A 19,064-nucleotide genomic window follows, 5' to 3' on the forward strand; every position below is an offset into this window, starting at 1 on the left:
GAGCAATCCCAAAAAAACACAGTTTGGGAATGGAAGGGGAAGGGTGGAGAAAAAATGAGGGGCATGTTAATGGTCCCTGGGTCGACTTATGGGTAGGCCCCCGAAGGTCACAAGTCTCTATCTCTAACGGCGTTATCACACTTGCACATTAAAATTTTAATGTGATTCACATTAATTGTCGCTTGTGAGCGTCCAAATATGTTATTTGTGTTTTTGAGTCACTTAATATTTGGGGTTTTTCTATTTATTGATAAAGAAGTGGACTTGGCCTGCAAAAATTACCTAAAGCTGTCTATACATTAGGAGAAAATTTCATCAATATTTGCAATAAATATTTAATATTGATGAAAATTGCCTACACATTAGCAAAACATATGGACATGAATTTGGATTATTGAAGAAAATTTGTCTAATGTGGAGGCAATTTCTTCAATATTCGTTTCAATATGGATGACTTTTCTTCCATATTGTCTTTCAATATTGTTTACCCCTACACATTGAGACAAATATCTTCAATATTATTCTTCCATAATATTATTGAAGTGGAATATGGAAGAAATGGTCGATATCAAGTTCATTAGATATTTTCTTCAATATATTAATTTTCGTTTTCACGCAAATTCGAATATTTTGTGTTGTAGAATATTCGAAAAATGTTATTTGTCGATTTTGGTGCAAGTTCAAAAAGAAAAAAAGTGTGTTTCAGGGAATGTGACTTCCTAGTGGAATTTACCCCAGTTTTGGTGAAAGTTTTTGTTCAGATATAAATTGGGGGTAAATTGAGCATCTGGACATGGATTGAGGCTTCTGAGACAAAGCAGATCTCAATCCCAGCATCCAGCTGGAGAACAGATCAAGGTAAAGAATTGAATTGGGATGGAAGTGAGACATTCTATTGCATTAGCAGGTCCCGTGAGTTTTTTAGTTGGAACGCAACCCGTGGATCTCTTCAATATAAACCTGAACACTGGCTGACAGACAAGGAAAATATCAAGGAATAGATAAGGCGCGAGATCTTATCAAGCAAAGAGACTGGGAGCCACAGTTGAAGTGACACAATATTGGAAAAAAGAAAGAGATTTTTGTTTATTTTTTTGTTAATTTTATTTTTTAATAAAAAAATTTTAAATAAAAAAGTCTTCACAATTTTATACATACAATAATTTTTTGTTTCTCTGAGATTTTTCTGTACTTCTGAAGCAGAGTCGTATCCATAATCTGTCTGCAACTCCCTTCTGTGAATCTCAGGAAGAGCTTCTGAGTGTATCCATGAACCTTTGGGCAGCAGAAGCACTTACAAGTCAGAACAGTCCCTGCTTGTGAATATATATAATCCAACAGCCGGATATGAGGGTCCCTCAATTTCTAAATGAAGAGAATGTTTATTGGATGTGGAACTAAAGACATCCGGATGTATTTAAACCACCAACTGTTGGATCCTGCATCCCACTGGCACTTTCTACAGTGTTATCAGGGACAACTTCGCAGTCTTTGCATCATCAGGGTGATCAAGGATAACTTCTCAGCCGAGGCTGGACTCACAGCAGCCACATGTCCCTCAGCTGCCTCATCAGGGAAAAACTTCGCGTTTTTTCATCATCAGGACGATGTGGGCTAACTTCTCAGCCGACACTGGACTCGCAGCATCCATCCGTCCGGCTCCGGCAGCTGGTGTCAGATTGTTACAATCTTCGGTTTTCAGCACTTCAATACCTCCATCAAGGACACTGAGCACAGCTAGCAAATCCCTCAGTCAGCAATTCAAACTGCTGCACCACTTCTCTAGAACGACAAACACATCGCACTGATGCTTTTCACTCTTGTGAATTACAGAATTTTCCTGCTGCTGTACACTTTTCAGAAATTTATTTTGAGCAAAGTTTGAGGTTATGTTTTATGTCTCGAAGTTCTGAAAAACTTTATTGTCGTCCGGATATGTGTCGGATCATTTTGGAAATTGGAATATGGTATTAAATAACTCTACAGTGATGCACAAGAGGTTTACTACCAATAATTAAAAAAAAAAACGAATGAAAACTTCTAGTAAAACTTGGTTGAATCCCACTACAAAAAACATCTCTCGAAAACACTTCTCCTTCGCACTTTTGGACAATTTTCCACTAATATTCACTAAACACTATCTCAATGAACTTCAACAAACACTTTCCACGCTTTTCCAGCAGCCAAATAATAAATTTTCACGAAAAATAATCTCAAGCCGCAAGAAAACTTGAGAGATGACACGAACTGTCAATATTGAAACGTATTTAGTTCCTGTGTGGAGGCATTTTCTTCAATAATTCTCTTCAATAATTGAAGCTTTTTATCAATAGTATTATTGAAGGGCCACTCATCCATATTTTTCCTAGTGTATAGACAGCTTAAAGCATAAATATTTTTCACATTAAAAAATTAAAGAGAAAATCGCATTAATTTTTCGCATTAATGCTATAAATCAATTTATATCAAATTTTGCGGGCCAAGTCTACCTTTTTATCAACAAATAGATCAAATTTTGAATATAAAATGATTCAAACACACAAATTACATATTTGGACTCTCACCAGCGACAATTAATGTGAATCATATTAAAATTTTAATACGCAAGTGTGATAACACAGTAACAGTTTGATCTCTAGATTCCGTGATTACCAGATGGAAAATGGACAAATAGCCGTTACGTCAAAACACTCATAAGTTTAGGTTTCCCAAATTCGACCAAAATATTACCCCTTGGGAGTTTAACGTCGAAATATGTAACTCAAAATAGAGGGATTATTATATACTGTGCCTTTGATAGAGTTCGAGCAGTAAAACAATGAGGTGATTCAGGTCACTGGAGTATTTGATAATTTTGGGTCATTAATTTCAATAATTTTAATCTTCAATTATTTGGAAATCCTGTCACTATTGACAACAAATTATAATTTAAATCCAGTGATAAGCTTGTACGAGCTTATGGTAACTGTTTTACCTATACAGATCTCATTAGTTTTGTGAGGCAAATGTGAATTAAATTAAATTTCGATAAGATAAAGCACACAGAAAAATTAGATTACAAGATTTCTATCTGATCTAGCATTTAATTTTGCCAAAAAGAAGTGTAAAGATTTAAAAATTGATGACATTAGTAGTTTACCATTCTGAATGACACTTTAGATGTTACGAGATATCATCATTATTTTAAAATATCTTTAAACAAAAATCATCAAAATGAGTTTCAAAAACTAAGAATTTTGGCAAATTCAGTTTTGTTGTGTTATTGTGATTTTTTTTGCGTTTTAGTTTAGATTGAATAAAATTTACACTTTAAAATTAAAGATCTCTATCAGAGATTTATATCAATCTGAATTTGAAGACCGCTTTAGCGTTCTGTTGATTATTCGTTTTGTTTAATATTTATGTCATATTTCTAGCTAATTTTAGTTAAATTGAGTGCTAATCTTTATTGTTAACGGTACGAGAAGTTTTCAAATGAAATAATTACCCATTTCGTGAACAAAAAGGGTTTTTCTGAAGTGTCTGCAAATGCTTCAATAGGAAACCCCGAAAATATGATATTTTTGGAGAGATTTTCTTAGACTTGGTAAAGGAGAAAAGACCAGGAATAAGAACAAATCCTGCACTCAGGAGCAACTCAATTAAGTTTTGGAAGAATTTCGTCGCGGTTTCACTTACACTGTTTGTCTCCAATTAGAAAATGTCCCTTGTCTCCATTTAGATTAATTTGTTTCCAATAGAAGCACTTTGCACTTGTGTGTTTTTCTTGTATTCAAGTAGTTTTCAAATTATATTTAAAGAATTTTCACTAAACAGTAACATTCTAGAAGAGTCAAGGAGCAAAGTTATGTAATTCTCTTTAGAAAAAAAATTAAACTTAAAGTGTTGAATCTTCTGTCAAAGTTAAAGCGTCTGGAAATGGTTCTGAATTAGGACATTTACCCTAAATGTGCTAAATAAAAATCGGTTTTCGTGGACGACTCGTCCCGTCCGTTCCGTCCATCTGTCCGTATAATAACTTCTGGAGAGAATATGAAGAGAAATATCGACAAGCGGTTTTTGACGAAGGTTAAAAATCCCTATTTTAAAAATGCCCCAATTCTCCTTACCACCCTAAATTTCTCAATTAAAATTAATTTATGAATTATTGAGCAACCATATTTAAGCGGTTTTTACCATATTTAAATGTGTTTTGTCAACCAGGCCTGGCTTTTTTTACCAACATTGCAAAATAAATTAGTGCACATTAATGATTTCAAAAGATCCAAAAAATAAAATAACGAATTGAAACAATTACTAAACAATTCATTTAAAAACAATTTAATGAGAAATTTGATAATGTGATAGCTCTTTTAATCACTCATCTTTTAAGAAAATACTTAAGTTTGACCAAGTCAAGTGTTTTCCTCTTGATACTTATCAATTTTCTTGATTGAAAATTTCTCTAAAAGAATCATTCCGGGAAATTTAAATCCCTTAGAAAAACACCAAATTCCCTTTGGCTTTTTCCTTAACTCAAGTTTTCTTATTGGGATACTTACAGAAGTTTATGGAGGTTCATGTAGATAATCTAAGTGGTTTCAGAAACCTCATACTCTTTCATCTTAAAAGATATTCAATTAATTTTTAAATTTTCAACTTGTAAAATATTTTACCCATATTCCCAAAATTTATTGCTGTGAAATGTCCCTATAGTTACTACAATTGCCGCATTGTGTGCCGCAGAATAATATACGTTTAGAAAGAATCGTAAAATAGTAATGCTATCATATCCACTGAACGAAATCATAATGTTCCCCCCTCGTAACTCTTTAAGAAAATAAACAGGAGAAAAAAATTGGAATGCCTTTCTCACTCTACTCACTCCAGAAGAGCGCGATCAATCCGAGAATACTGTACCATAGATGACCATATTAATTTTGGGATAGCAATTAAAATGTGAGTTATCGCCTCAAGTAAGGCCACAATATTTTGCCTAGAAATCATTTCGGTGTTCTTAGAAAATCTTGAAGAAGGAAATGATGAAATAATCACCACGATCACTTATGTAAACAAAGAAGGATAAATCGCCGAAGAATGCATATGCTGCTTGTACATATTTAGTGAAAAATTATAAAAGGGGAAGTTGATTTTGGAAACTTGTTTAGTTGCTGTGTAAATCTATCCCAAGACAGTGGTACTTGTAGTTCTGGAATATTGAATTACCCCAAGTGATTGTGGTTTTTCTTTTGAAAGCATCCAGAACCATCAGAACAGACACCCCTATCCGCTGTTCTCTATATATTAGTGTCTTCGTCTGTATCGATTTTGTTGAAAGCATTAATCTCAGCTAAAATGCCCTTAAGGCCCAAAAAGGTGAGATTTCTCATGTGGGTGAAATCAAAATTTTTCTATAAATTCGGTAGGAGAAAGTTGCGGCATCTTTGAATTAGGACACCTTTGAAATACGGCTTTTTCTCCTATTTTCAAATTAAACTGGACCTTACCATGATATAATTTAGCTTCACAAATCAATTAAGCTAAATGATGAAACTGACAATCTTAAGACTCAAATGCATTTGAAAACATTTAGGAGAAAAAAAACTTATTTTTAAAAGTGCTCCACTTCCCGTTATAGGCCTGAATATTCCATACAATTATGCTGATGTACCTATCTCACAATTCTGAGGTAAAATTATTTTCTTTCAAATTCCTTAAATCGGTCTTTTAATTCCTATAACCTTAAACTAACAATTTACGACAATTTTATGTTTAAAAACTTGATAGCTTTCTGTTCAAATGCGTTTGAATGTGATGATGCTAGTGTATAGAGAAATTAATTACAATATTGTAAAAATAATGTGAAAAGCGTTTTGTGATATAAAAAATAGACGAAAACAAGAAAATATGAAAAGATAGAATACCGCATGGGTATAAATTCGCTTTTTTTCAACTATTCACCGGTCTAGAACTCAAATCGTAACAGATATCAAGTTCCGGTTTTCGATAACCCCTCCTCCGTTTTATCGCCACACTTTTTCCTCCCTTTCTAAGTTTCTTTTTTATTGTTTTTTCCCTTAGTTAATTTAATATGAATGAGAACCGGTGAGCTTCGAGAAAAAAGGAATCGGCAGAGAAAATTTTAATCTTTCTCAAAGCTTTCGGATCGGATTCCAAGCGTTCCTCAAATGGTCAAATATAGTCTTTTCTTGCTTTTGCATGGAATCTTCTTGGTTCACAGGGTATGAGTGGAATCTGGGTTTGAATTTCAAAATTAATGAGTTATTCACATAAGAAATTCACAGCTTTAAGTTCGCCTTTTTTTTAGTATTTCATGAGCTTTTGATATTGATACAAAGTGTCATATGAAACACTCACGGTATCCCGGAATTTACTACATGATAATTTTTGTTAAAATCTCTTGAATTCCGGAGACCACTTTTCTCAACAAATCTTCAAGTTTCAGACGATTTCTGAGAAACGTCGTCACGCTGTTTGTCCGTCTGTCTCTGCACGTCCGGCTTTCGCCAGCTCTAGAGGCCAAACGGTTAGAAATAGCGACTTGGGACCTCCGGGGGACCCCCCATAAGTCGACCCAAGGATCGTTCCAATGGTTACCGTCGAACCAAAACTATGTTTTTTTAGGGATTGCTCGAAAACGCGTCGTGCTATTTTTTCATTTTTGAATATTTTTTAGATATTACCCAGGCGAACATTTAGTCCATATGCGAGAATACCGTTTAATCATTCTTAATAACGATTTTACAAGGTCGAAGGTTAAAAAAGACACTAGAGAGCGCATTTATCAAGAAAATGGGGTCATGTTTGGGATCATTGGAAAGGTCTTGGAATTTCCGACAAAACTAAACCGGATTCAATCGGTTTTGAACCGGTTCATAACCGATAACTAATTTTTATGAGAAAATTAATTCTATTACTTTTAAAACAGTTTTGGGGGATTTTTGAGTGATTTATGAGTCCGTTCAGATCGGTTGACAATCGGTAAACGGTAAATTATGCGAAAGTACTTTTGCGATATAGCATCTAAGTCACGAGTTCGAAGCATTTCGCAAAGCCTGGGACGCTTTGCCACCCCTTTTTTTTTTTAAATTTTGAAAATTCAGCTGTTTGGACCTGTTTTTAGGAGACGTTTTTTTGAAGAAAAAAAAATATTTTGCAGTAAGCACGGTTACTCAGAGTAGATTCATAAGTCAAAGAAAATCCTGTTAGCAGTTAAATTGTACTACTTGTGATTGAACGAAGGATTCTTAAAAAATGGATTTTTGAGAAATTTTCCGAAAAGAAAAAAAAACTTCCGGCGTATTTTACGCAACGTTTCGTCTTGTAAAATAAGTTGTCAAGGCAAGAAAAAATCCATCGTTTAAGGACCAGATTAATCAGATCAGGTAACAGAAAATATTTGTTTTTTTTATCCTGTTCTGATGAATCTACTGTGAATAATCTGGTCCACCGCAAAGTTGTTGTAACGCATTTTATGCATCAAAAATCGGATTTCTAATATTCATGATCGCGTTGGTTCCTTCGTGAAATATCAAGAAAAGACATGATAGATGATGTCTAGCACCACGAGAGAGTTTTTCTATGCAAATAGTCCTCATGAAATTTATAGCTCAGAGACAAAGAAACACCTCGGAGGTATTAACAGCCCTTCAGGGTAATGAACACTTTGCAGCCATTAAAACGCAGGTGCTCGCGATAGGTCGTAAAATGACGATGGAAATTAAAAAAAACAAAGGCACCCACTATTTCTGGAAAACTCGTAAAGTATAGGTGATCTACGTTGACAAGTTTTAAAGATTGCTTTTTCTTCGGAGTGGTAAAAGTAATAAAACCTTGGCAAGTGGGGAGAAGGATATGACAAACGATCAAGAAAGTGTACGATGTACGATCTTTGGCCATCTAAATTATTATACACTCTCTTCTTTCATAAAGGCTTCACACATTGGGTGCAATTTTCGTCAAAAATCGCATTTTTGACAGAATTTTGACATTTCTACCTACAACAGTGCGGACGATTTCCTTCAAAAGAGCAATTTTTAACGAAAACTTCTTACAATGTGTAGACACCCTTAAAAATTTGGAAAGTATTTCGAAAGTTGAGTATTTTGATAGACACTTAACGATCATCTTCAGACGATCATTATCGTGAAGTTCGTCCTGAAGGTCCTGAACTACTAAAGAGCAATTCCGGGAATTAGCGACTTTTCTAGGAAATAATGTCGAGTAAAATTAGGGGGAAAGTGGAAAATTTTACTACTAAAAGGGTATAGCTAAATTCAAGGAGTGTGTCAAGTAACAGAGCAAACCTCGCCGAGGTCACTGGGTAGCGTACCTTTCTTGAAAAATAAACAGTTTAGTAGTCCGAAAAAAGTGTTTAATTAAGGAAAAAAATTCATCTGGATACGGAGACAGATGGTCCCATTTGGGGTCACCAAAAAAGTAAGAAGTTTTCGAAAAGGTCTCCGAAAACAGCTTTGGAATGATAACTTTTCGATACTATCAAATCGATTGTGTCGATAAATCTATATCTGTTAGATTAAGTGAATGTCGACTTTTTGCGCAGTGCCGAACCATTCATTGTGACATTCTTAAAAGAATGTGGCTGTTGATAAATATCTATATTACTCACAGAAAGTACAGCTATCGTTTAAATATTTCAGAATCGACAGTGAATAGTATCGAAAATAAGTCATCATGTCACCCCAGGTTTCAAGGGCTGAATTTTTATAATTTTTAAATAAAGATTTCAAAAAAAAATAGTTTAAATTACTTTTATGTGCTTTGAGCTTGAATTATATTTTTTTTATTGCCCCATGTTACACTCAATCCCGGCATTATACACTTCGGACGACCTGACGGAATTATACACATACAATCATGCAAGTTTGCCTATTAGGAGTCAATTTTTATGAAATAATTTTTGAATACGCCTGAATGTATAGGGGAGACTGGGGAAAAAAGTCACAAAACGGATATTTTATTTTTTATTTTTTTACCGCTCTACAACTCTGTGAAAGTCATTTTCTTCTATTTTTTAAGGAAATATATTTATCGAGCCGTTTTCTAAAAGGTAATTTTGTGATCATTCTCAAAAATGCTGGGGCAAATAGTATCAGGCATAAGATACTTACTATCACATTTTGATTCGCTTTATTACGGGATTACGTACATTTAAGTTACGGATATTTTATTTTTTATTTTTTTACCGCTCTACAACTCTGTGAAAGTCATTTTCTTCTATTTTTTAAGGAAATATATTTATCGAGCCGTTTTCTAAAAGGTAATTTTGTGATCATTCTCAAAAATGCTGGGGCAAATAGTATCAGGCATAAGATACTTACTATCACATTTTGATTCGCTTTATTACGGGATTCCGTACATTTAAGTAAAATACCTAGATTACATATTTTCATAGGAAATTTATTCTTCTACACTTTTGTAAAACCCCGTTTTCTCTATCTGAGCGAGAAAAGCGCATTTTAAGCTATTTTGCAAAAAAAAAAACACATACAAACAAAAGACTGCAAATCGATTGACCAATGCAAACAACAAGCTGCGACACATAGCATTGACGTTTCTTTTCACCGTGGGACATTAGAAATTGTTTCGGTTTTTGTTACTTTTTGCTCTATACCTTTTGTTACTTTTTACCCCAAGTGGTCGTTTTTAATAAAAGGATTTCTGGAGAAAAGAATCTTTGTAAAATTCTAAAATAAATAGCGGATTCGTATTCAAAGAATATACAGAAAATTTGGGAAATATTCACCAGTGCATCAAATTTAATATAACTAGCTAGGGTAGAGCCAGCCCTTTTGGCCATGTAAGCACTTTTCGCCACCTAAAGTAAAATCACATTGTAAGACAATTATGAATTTATTTAGAACAGGAAAATGGGTCTTATTTCGTGAACTCTAATCTAACGAATCAGAAAACCATATTTGATTTTGTATCGACTTGATTAATTCTAAGTTATTGAAAGAAATTATCGACAAGGTAAACAATCACTAAAAAAAACATGGGATTCTTAAGAAACTTGTTAATGTTAAGAGAAATTGTTTTGCATTATTTCATATTTTTGATGAAAATATTTGATGTTATTGAATGAAAGTCCATTTCTTAATTAACTAAATTTTATTGTGTTGTTATTCTTAATAAGATTTTCTAACAAATTAAATGAAAATCGGATGTGACTATAAGAGCTTACTTTTTCGGCTGTGTAAGTACTTTTGGCCATTCAATTTCCCATACATTTTACACGTGGCGCACCTCGCGGATTTCAGTAAAAACAATCGTGACTTTTGACTGATTTTTACATCAAATAAAAAATGTGTAAAAAGTCGTTTAAAATACTCTAATAATCACATAAAATTGGTGTTAAATAAGAATACGACTTGTGCTGTGTATTTTATGAAAGTTTTCGAAAGCTATTTCTTCTGTTATTTTATTAAAATTCTATTGGAAACAAGTGGTCAAAAGTGCTTACAAAGTGGCCAAAAGTGCTGAAACATGCAGTTTATAATCAATGCTGTTTATAATCGAGTAAATTTGTTTATAATCGAGGTGCAAAATATGGATAATATTAACAAAGTTAGAAATAGCTTCACTTTTTATTACGGCGTTATCACACTTGCACATTAAAATTTTAATGTGATTCACATTAATTGTCGCTTGTGAGCGTCCAAATATGTTATTTGTGTCTTTGAGTCACTTAATATTTGGGGTTTTTCTATTTATTGATAAAAAAGTGGACTTGGCCTGCAAAAATAAGTTTAAATTTATCTAAAGCATAATTTTTTTTCACATTAAAAAATTAAAGAGAAAATCGCATTAATTTTTCGCATTAATGCTATAAATCAATTTATATCAAATTTTGCGGGCCAAGTCAACCTTTTTAGCAACAAATAGGTCAAATTTTGAATATAAAATGATTCAAATACACAAATTACACATTTGGACTCTCACCAGCGACAATTAATGTGAATCATATTAAAATTTTAATGTGCAAGTGTGATAACACAGTTAAACTCACTACCCCTTTCACCCCTGACTGGGTTGCTTTGTCATCTCTTTTTTGCATATTGTAATTTTTTATTTAAAAAAAATTGTAAAAGGAAAATACTTAGTAAAACCTTAAAACGAACAACAAATTCTTATTCGGCGCATTCAAATGCTTTTCCGGGGCCGACCAAAATCCCGGAAGCCAATATTCCGGGAGTCGAAATCTTGAAAACTCAAAATCCTAAAAAGGACGAAATTACAGTCGAGTGAGTTCCTCAAATTTGAACGACGACGGTTGAGTTCAAAATGTAAAATTTGAGATTATGTGAAGAAATTTTTGCGTGGAGTCTGAGTTAGAACTATTTTTCTCTGATGTTACCTCAATATTCCCGGGGCTTTGCTCACGCTACCGGGGGGGGTCAGTAGGTGGCGGATCACTGGACGGCCCCAGGGGGGTTCAATGAGTCCCACTAGGGTCAGCTGCGAATAAGCGTCTCATCGTAAATAAGCAGTCCCCGACCATGAGCTCAATCATGGGTCATGCGGTCTAACAAAGGATCATATACCCCAAGTGGTACCCGACTAAACGTCGGCAATCCACCTCCAGAAACTTCTGGAGCTGAGGCGCGGATTTTGGGGGCCTCAACTTCATGCCCAAATAAAGCCCTAGAGGCAACGCAAATCACGGAGGCTTCGCAGAGGCCTCCTTCACCTGCAGAGAGTGAGCTAAGTAGTCTCATGGACACTCTCGACATAACACCACAAAAAAACACCAGACCTAAGTTAAGTGGTGCGTGTAAAAAACGCATCAAGAAGCTTAGACAAAGCGGAATGTCCTATTCCGAGGCGCTAAAGCAAGCACTCGCAAAAGGCACGAATCAAACCGCATCAGGTTCAAAACGGCAAAGATCCGATGGGAGTACCCCGGATCAACCCACAAAACAGATGAAAGGCAACTCAGGCCATTCATCCAATTATCCGACTTTTAGGGATGCTCTGTCAACCATCCGCATTGCGGTTCTGGATGCTGCATTCCCTGAGGTCGTGCTCACAAGTTCTCAGCTAGATAGTGTTAAGAAGGCCATCAATGAGGCCATCTTTTCCACTGAGCACTCCACTCCGCCAAACTTCAATGGCTGTCTTTACAGAGCGGGGTATTTAGTCCTGCTCTGCTTAGACCAAGCTTCTGCTAATTGGCTACTACAAACTGCACCCACTCTAAGACCTTGGGTAGGTGCCACACTTAGGGCGGTAGATGAGAAGGAGGTACCGAGGGGTAAACTCATCGAAGGCCTCTTTCCCGACGCTGCGAAGATCTCGACTGAGGGACTTCTTAAGCTCATCACTTCTCAAAACCCCACATGTCGTGTTCCCCTGTGGAGAATTCTCGAGAGGAGGAACATTGGTCATGCCGCGAAACTGGTAGTGTCAGTTGATCATACTACCTACCGAGCCTTACAGGCCAAAGGTCTGAAAGTGAGTTTCGGCATTGAGCAGGTGGCATTTAGGCCGAGATCGTCCTACAGAAAACCACCGTCACGCAAACGTCATACTGGTCAACCTGGCCCAGGCAATGCCACGGGACAACCTGCCAGTAAACACGGAAAGAAGACTGAATCCAAAAAAAGGAACGTGGAGACCTCTGAGAATCCGCAAAGGAACAAGGCACAATCCACATCTGCCAAAAAAGGGCCCAATCTGGGGCCTGAGGAGCGGCAGAAACCCACACCCGTGCCTACTTCCAATCCTAAAGATTCAACTTCAACCCCAGCTGGCCCTTCCGGAAAGAGTAAAGCAGTGACCCAAAAACCCGTGGCCAAAACTAAGTCTAAGGCTAAGGTTGGGAAACCAGGTGCTGGAGCCTCTGATTCCAAAACCAGCTCTTCTCTTCCCGTTTCTGGTTCTCGGGGCGCCAACTTGGTCCTCCCAGGCCCAAATCCGGACCCTACACACCATTACCAGGCTCCCCTGGGCTTGGGCCCAACGGGCTCGAGCTCCAATTATGGAGATGAAGGACAGCACCACCATTAGGACCCTAAGGGTCCTACAGTCGAACCTACATCACGCGAGAGCTGCTGCGGACTCTGTGTTATGTAGGTTCACCCAACAACACATTAATATTGCATTAATTCAAGAGCCATGGACCCATAACGGTCTAATCAAAGGGCTCAACACAAAAATAGGTAAGTTAATCTATTGCAGTAACAAACAGAGGCCCAGGACGGCAATTTTGCTGACCACGGACCTCAACCACTTTGTTCTAACACAGTTCCTCACACCCGATTTAGCTGCTGTACAACTGAGTCTCCCTCAGTCAGAGGGTGGACTTGATGTCGTCGTTGCTTCGGCATATTTTGATGGGACAATCGACGAAATTCCACCGCCTGAAGTAGCCGGGCTTGTAGCCTACTGCGAGAAAGAAAAAAAGCAGCTTATAATCGGAGGCGACGCAAATGCCCATCACAAAATCTGGGGAAGTAGTAATATCAACACTAGGGGTGAGTCTCTACTTGAATTTATATCTACTAACAACCTTCAAATTATTAACACTGGTTCCAAACCCACCTTTGTAACAAAGATCAGACAGGAGGTGTTGGACATCACGCTGTCCACAAGGTTTATCAGTGAACATATTACGAATTGGCATGTGTCAGATTATTATTCGGGATCTGATCACCTTCAAATAAGATTTGACATTTTAGCGACACTTAATTTTGTATCCAGGGAAAATAGGGTTCCTAAACTCACTGACTGGAATTCATATGAGCATATGGTTCAGTCGGGAATACCTGGGTTGCACAAACCGGTCTGTTCAGTTGAAGGACTGGAAAAGGGGGCGAATGACCTTACCTCCCTTTTGATCTCTGCCTATCATGATAGCTGCCCCGTAAAAACCAGAAAGACTAACCGGAATATGCCCTGGTGGAATAGGGAACTTCAGCTATTGAGATCCAAAGTCCGTAAACTATGGAACAGATCGAAAAAAACAAATGACTGGGCCGAATACAAAACGACCCTTACACGATATAATAAAGAATTGGAGAAATCCAAACGGAGATCCTGGAGAAACTTCACTGAAGACATCTGCAGCACCACAGAGGCTGCGCGACTTCAGAAGGTCCTAGCGAAGGAGCCAACAATTGGACCGAGCTCACTAGAGAATGGTCCTGGAAACTTCACGAGAGACCAAAAAGAAACGAACCGCCTTCTCCTTCAAACGCATTTCCCGGATGCGATTTTGTGTGCTCCAGAATCTGTTAACAGACCAAAATGGAAGCACATACCAAAACAGTGTAAAGACAGAGATAGGCTGTCTAAAACAATCTTTACGATTGAAACCGTAGAATGGGCCATTAACCACAGCAAGCCCTACAAATCTCCAGGGCCGGATGGCCTTTTTCCGGCCCTTCTTCAAAAGGCGATTCCTTATTCATCTGCCTTTATTATCCGACTTTTCAGGCTGTGCTTCACTTTGGGACATGTTCCCTCTGTGTGGAGTCATGCTAGAGTAGTCTTCATACCTAAGGGAGGTGGCAAAGACCCCTCATCACCCAAATCTTACAGACCAATTAGCTTGACTTCATTCCTACTGAAATGTATGGAAAAGGTGATTGATCTACACTTACGACAGGGAATACTCATAGAATTCCCCTTACACAAAACACAACACGGCTACCTAAGTGGCCGTTCCACTAATACCGCTTTGAGTGAACTGATTTATGCTGTTGAGGGCTCTCTGGAGGCGAAAGAAGTTGCGCTATGTGCCTTTATTGACATCTCTGGGGCATTTGACAGCACCAAATTTGACATGGTACTCGAAGCTTCACGTAATAAGAACATCAACCAGTTCATTATAGACTGGATGATGGCAATGCTCAAATCCCGTACGGTAGAAACCGGAGAAGGCCAAGACCGAGTGGCAGCTCGGGTGACTCAGGGATGTCCACAAGGTGGGGTGTTATCACCACTAATGTGGTCCCTGGTCATCGATGGACTTCTTACAGAATTATCTGAAAACGGGATCAGAGCTACAGGATATGCTGACGACTTAGTCATCATTATAAGGGGTAAGCATGATAAGATAATTTCATCTTGCATGCAACACGCCCTAAATATCATCTCGAAATGGTGTCAAAATGCGGGACTGAAAATCAATCCCTCCAAAACTACCTTAGTACCTTTTACAAGAAGGCGTAAGGTAAATCTCGATAATATCCTTCTAGAAGGAACTATTATTGAGATCAAGCAAGAAGTAAAATATCTAGGGCTCATGCTTGACAGCAAATTGACCTGGAACGCACACATTACGTACATTACCAATAAAGCCATAAAAGCCCTTTGGACATGTCGTAAAATGGTTGGTCAAAAATGGGGTCTGAAACCCCATATCATCGTTTGGATTTATGAATCCATTGTTAGACCAATCATAGCATATGGCTGCCTAGTTTGGTGGAAGAAAACCCAACAAACTAAGGCCACAAACCAACTCCAGAAGGTACAAAGGCTCGCTTGCCTTGCTGTAACAGGGGCCATGAGATCTTGTCCAACTGCGGCAATGGAAGCCATCCTAGATATAGTACCTCTACAAATATTTTTGCAGAAAACTGCAACCCAACAAGGGCTAGCGATCACTATGATCAAGGACCTTAAACCAGGTAACCTTACAGGCCACCTGGAAATACTGAAACACCTACAGAACACCCCAGTTGAAGTGGGACTGCATGATCTCAGAATCAAAAGACCGCTGATCGGGAACAAATTCAAGGTAGCAATACTCAACAGACAAGATGCACTCCAACACATCAATGAATCGAAAGATCATTGGTATACGGACGCGTCTAAAATGGAATGTGGATGTGGTATAGGCATTGTTGGCCCTGACACATATATTTCACTCCCCCTGGGTGCTGACATCTCAGTCTTTGAGGCAGAGATAATGGCCCTGGTATTCTGTGCTGCAGAATGTGGGAGGAAGTATACAGATTCCACCACTATTAAAATATTCTCAGACAGCCAAGCGGCTCTGAGAGCTCTAATTGCCCCCATATGCTCATCAAAACTAGTTCTTGAATGTAGGCAAAAACTGAACAAACTGGCTGAACGACATCAAGTAATTCTTACTTGGGTCCCTGGCCATTCGAATGTGGGGGGCAACAACACAGCAGATTCTTTGGCTAAATCTAGTGCCAAGACACCCTTCATTGGTCCAATGCCTACTTGCGGTTATTCTGGGAGCCGTATCAAGCACCTTCTCAATGAGAAGGCGACCAATGAGCACAAAGTACACTGGGCTAAGCAGCCTGGTCTCCGGCGTGCTAAGTTAATCCTGGAGCCAGACGGCAAATGGAGAAAAGAAATTCAAAATCTCAACAAAATACAGCTAAGATTGCTAGTTGGCCTGCTCACGGGACACTGCGCTCTTGGCTCCCACTTAAAAAGAATGGGCATTAGCACGGATGAGACTTGCCGATATTGTCTGGAAGATGAAGAGGACAATATTCACATCCTGTGCTACTGTCCGGCATTTGGGATACAGCGGAGGATTTCCCTGGGCGACTCTGTCTGCCCCGCCTCTGTCATCAAAACGTCCCAATCTGGAGCTTTACTGTCCTTTATTAAGGGCGCCAAAATAGAGCTCTAACAAACAAGGAGGTTGGGTACAATAGACTGATCAGTCGCAGTGCCCGGGCCTGTTCCTAGGACCACCTCAACATGAATAATAATAATAATAATACCTCAATATTATCATATTATATTAACTTCCGCAACAATTTCCATTTATTTCACAATAAATTACTTTGATATATTCTCTAAAGTTATCTTTCTCAATTTTGGGACCATTGGGAAGGTGCATTTCACATAAATTCTGTTACGTTTTTGAAAATATTTTACAAATTTGTGAAGTGAGAAATGTCATCTATACTCCCCAAATGTTCAAATTTGAGGAACTCTACTGTATACGGAGGGTATTGTGTGGAATAATTTCCCATGACACAGAAATTTTCCTTTTGTATCCAACAATTTCGGATATTAGCTTTCTAGGTTTTGGCTTTTCGGAATTATGGCTTTCGGAGTTTCAACCCGGACCCATTATTTCGTAAATTTCAAAAAAGTTATTGGTCACTATTTGTATGTCTTGGAAATAAACTATTTTTAAAAAGACATTGACAATGCCATTCGAGCTTTTTTTTGTCATATATGAGTTCGAAAATTCAACTCATTGAATTTTTAATGAAATCCCTTTATTTGATGATTTTATGAAAATACACTATGTCTTGGTTGATTTGCTTAACAAAATTCTTTGTCATTGGAATTGCCAGAAATCTCAAATATGTGACTTCTGACAATGTCACGTAAGCTAAAATAGCAATGTCACGGCTACAGAATCGCATTTTCGAAAAAGCTTTCCTAAGATTCGAACCTAATTTCTCATATGGCATTGCCAGAGCGTACAGAATTCCCCTCCCAGGACCAAATATTTCGTAAATTTCAGAAAAGAAATTGGTCACAATTTGTATGTCTTGTAAATAAAATATTTTTAAATAGAACAAAACATTCAATTTTTTTCAATATTTTTTTTTTAATTTCAATATTTTTTTCTCGAATTTCTTAAAATGTTTGGAAGCCTGACGAGATTCACGAAGTCGATCTGTGGCAAAAATTTGAAACTCAATTTTTTTAAATTTAATTTAAAATTTTGTAATTTTTGAAACGCATTTGCCCCGGGTTCCCCTATCTTTTGCTAAAAGTCCCGAACGCACTGCCGGAATTTTTTAGCTTCTTTGCATGCAAGATCGGGGAGTTGTAAGACACATTTTGGCAAAAATTGAGTCCGATTGGGGGACATGAAATTTTGTAAGGATTACAGTAGGAGTAAATATTAAAAAACTAAAAACTTTTGTTACAAAAAAATGCAGTTATAAAAATCCGACTATTTTTCCTGTAATAATTTTATTCTCGGATTTTTTTTTCTATTACCGATAAAAGTGCAAACAGAGTAAAATCGATAAAAAAAAAAACAATTTAGAAAAGTACTTACATCTGCTTCCGTGATGTGCTGGGCCAATCCTCTCACGATTATTTTATTGTAGGGGATTTGCGTGGTGTATCTCTCTCCAGTGTCACTGGAAAAAAAATGCCCAAAATGATGAGAATTTAGTCCTTGTGCCGAATAAATAAACTAATAAACCTACCTGTCGTGACTATCGTATTCATCCTCAAAATTGGGCGAATAGCTGCGACGCCGGTTCCTCCCGTCCCTGTCCCTAAAATTCATGGAGTATTTCGGGTAATTGTGAGTAAAAGATTATTCAAGGGATAGTGCAAAATCTGGGCGTTGGGAACCTTCTGTCTCTCTCACGGTGACTATAGTATCCCTTATCGCGATCACCATAGTCATCGGTGATTAGGTCCTTGTACAAATCCCTCTCTGTGCTCCGGCGTTTTTCATACGAGTACCTCCCCCGGCTGCGACTTCGGCTCCTGCTTCTTGTCCTGCTGCGTCTTGACCTGCCATATCGGTCCCTAAGAGAATTCCCCAAGAATCCCATTGAGCCCCAAGTCCGGAAGGAATTCCTCAAATTGCAAAGACTTTTTACCTTGACCGGCTTCGACTACGACTCCTGCGACTTCTCCCATAATCCCGGTCGCGATCATCTTTGCTACGTTTTGTCTTGTAGCCCGAATCCATCTTATATCCCATTGAATCCATCTAAAAGCTGAATTATTGAGGATTTTCTGAGTAATCTCACAAGATTTTTCCGTGAAAATGGCGTCAATGTGCCACTTTTGTCCTCAACTATTTCACTAAATTTTCACACAATTCCACCTTCCCCAGACTAAATCTTAACATCAATTTGCTACACTAGATTCTCCCAACAATTATCACTGTTTTTTCACGGCAAGGCTTCTCGGATTTAACGAGAATTTCACAATTTTCCAATAGCATGAAAAAATGCCTCTGAAAACAAATGACAACTCGAATGAGTATCAGCGCCACTCGTGGACAATCTTCAAAGAAAATTTACACCCCCAGAGCGCCAACTGCGCCTCTTGCGGAAAATAAC

The 19,064-nt window shown here is 37.6% G+C and overlaps 1 protein-coding gene across 1 annotated transcript in view; it reads right to left on the reverse strand.

Moving 5' to 3' along the window:
• Positions 1 to 19,003, reverse strand: part of LOC129807263 (RNA-binding protein 5-B) — a 98,226-nt gene extending 79,223 nt beyond the window's left edge. The window contains exons 1-4 of the mRNA XM_055856410.1: positions 18,597 to 19,003; positions 18,343 to 18,522; positions 18,192 to 18,263; positions 18,038 to 18,122 (exon numbers count right to left, since the gene is read on the reverse strand). Of these exons, the coding sequence (XP_055712385.1) occupies positions 18,038 to 18,122; positions 18,192 to 18,263; positions 18,343 to 18,522; positions 18,597 to 18,709 (450 nt within the window). The 5' untranslated portion in view covers positions 18,710 to 19,003. The remainder of the gene's footprint in view (positions 1 to 18,037; positions 18,123 to 18,191; positions 18,264 to 18,342; positions 18,523 to 18,596) is intronic.
• Positions 19,004 to 19,064: the final 61 nt, after the last annotated feature.

Source organism: Phlebotomus papatasi, chromosome 3 (genome assembly GCF_024763615.1).
Source record: "Phlebotomus papatasi isolate M1 chromosome 3, Ppap_2.1, whole genome shotgun sequence".
NCBI lineage: Eukaryota > Metazoa > Arthropoda > Insecta > Diptera > Psychodidae > Phlebotomus > Phlebotomus papatasi.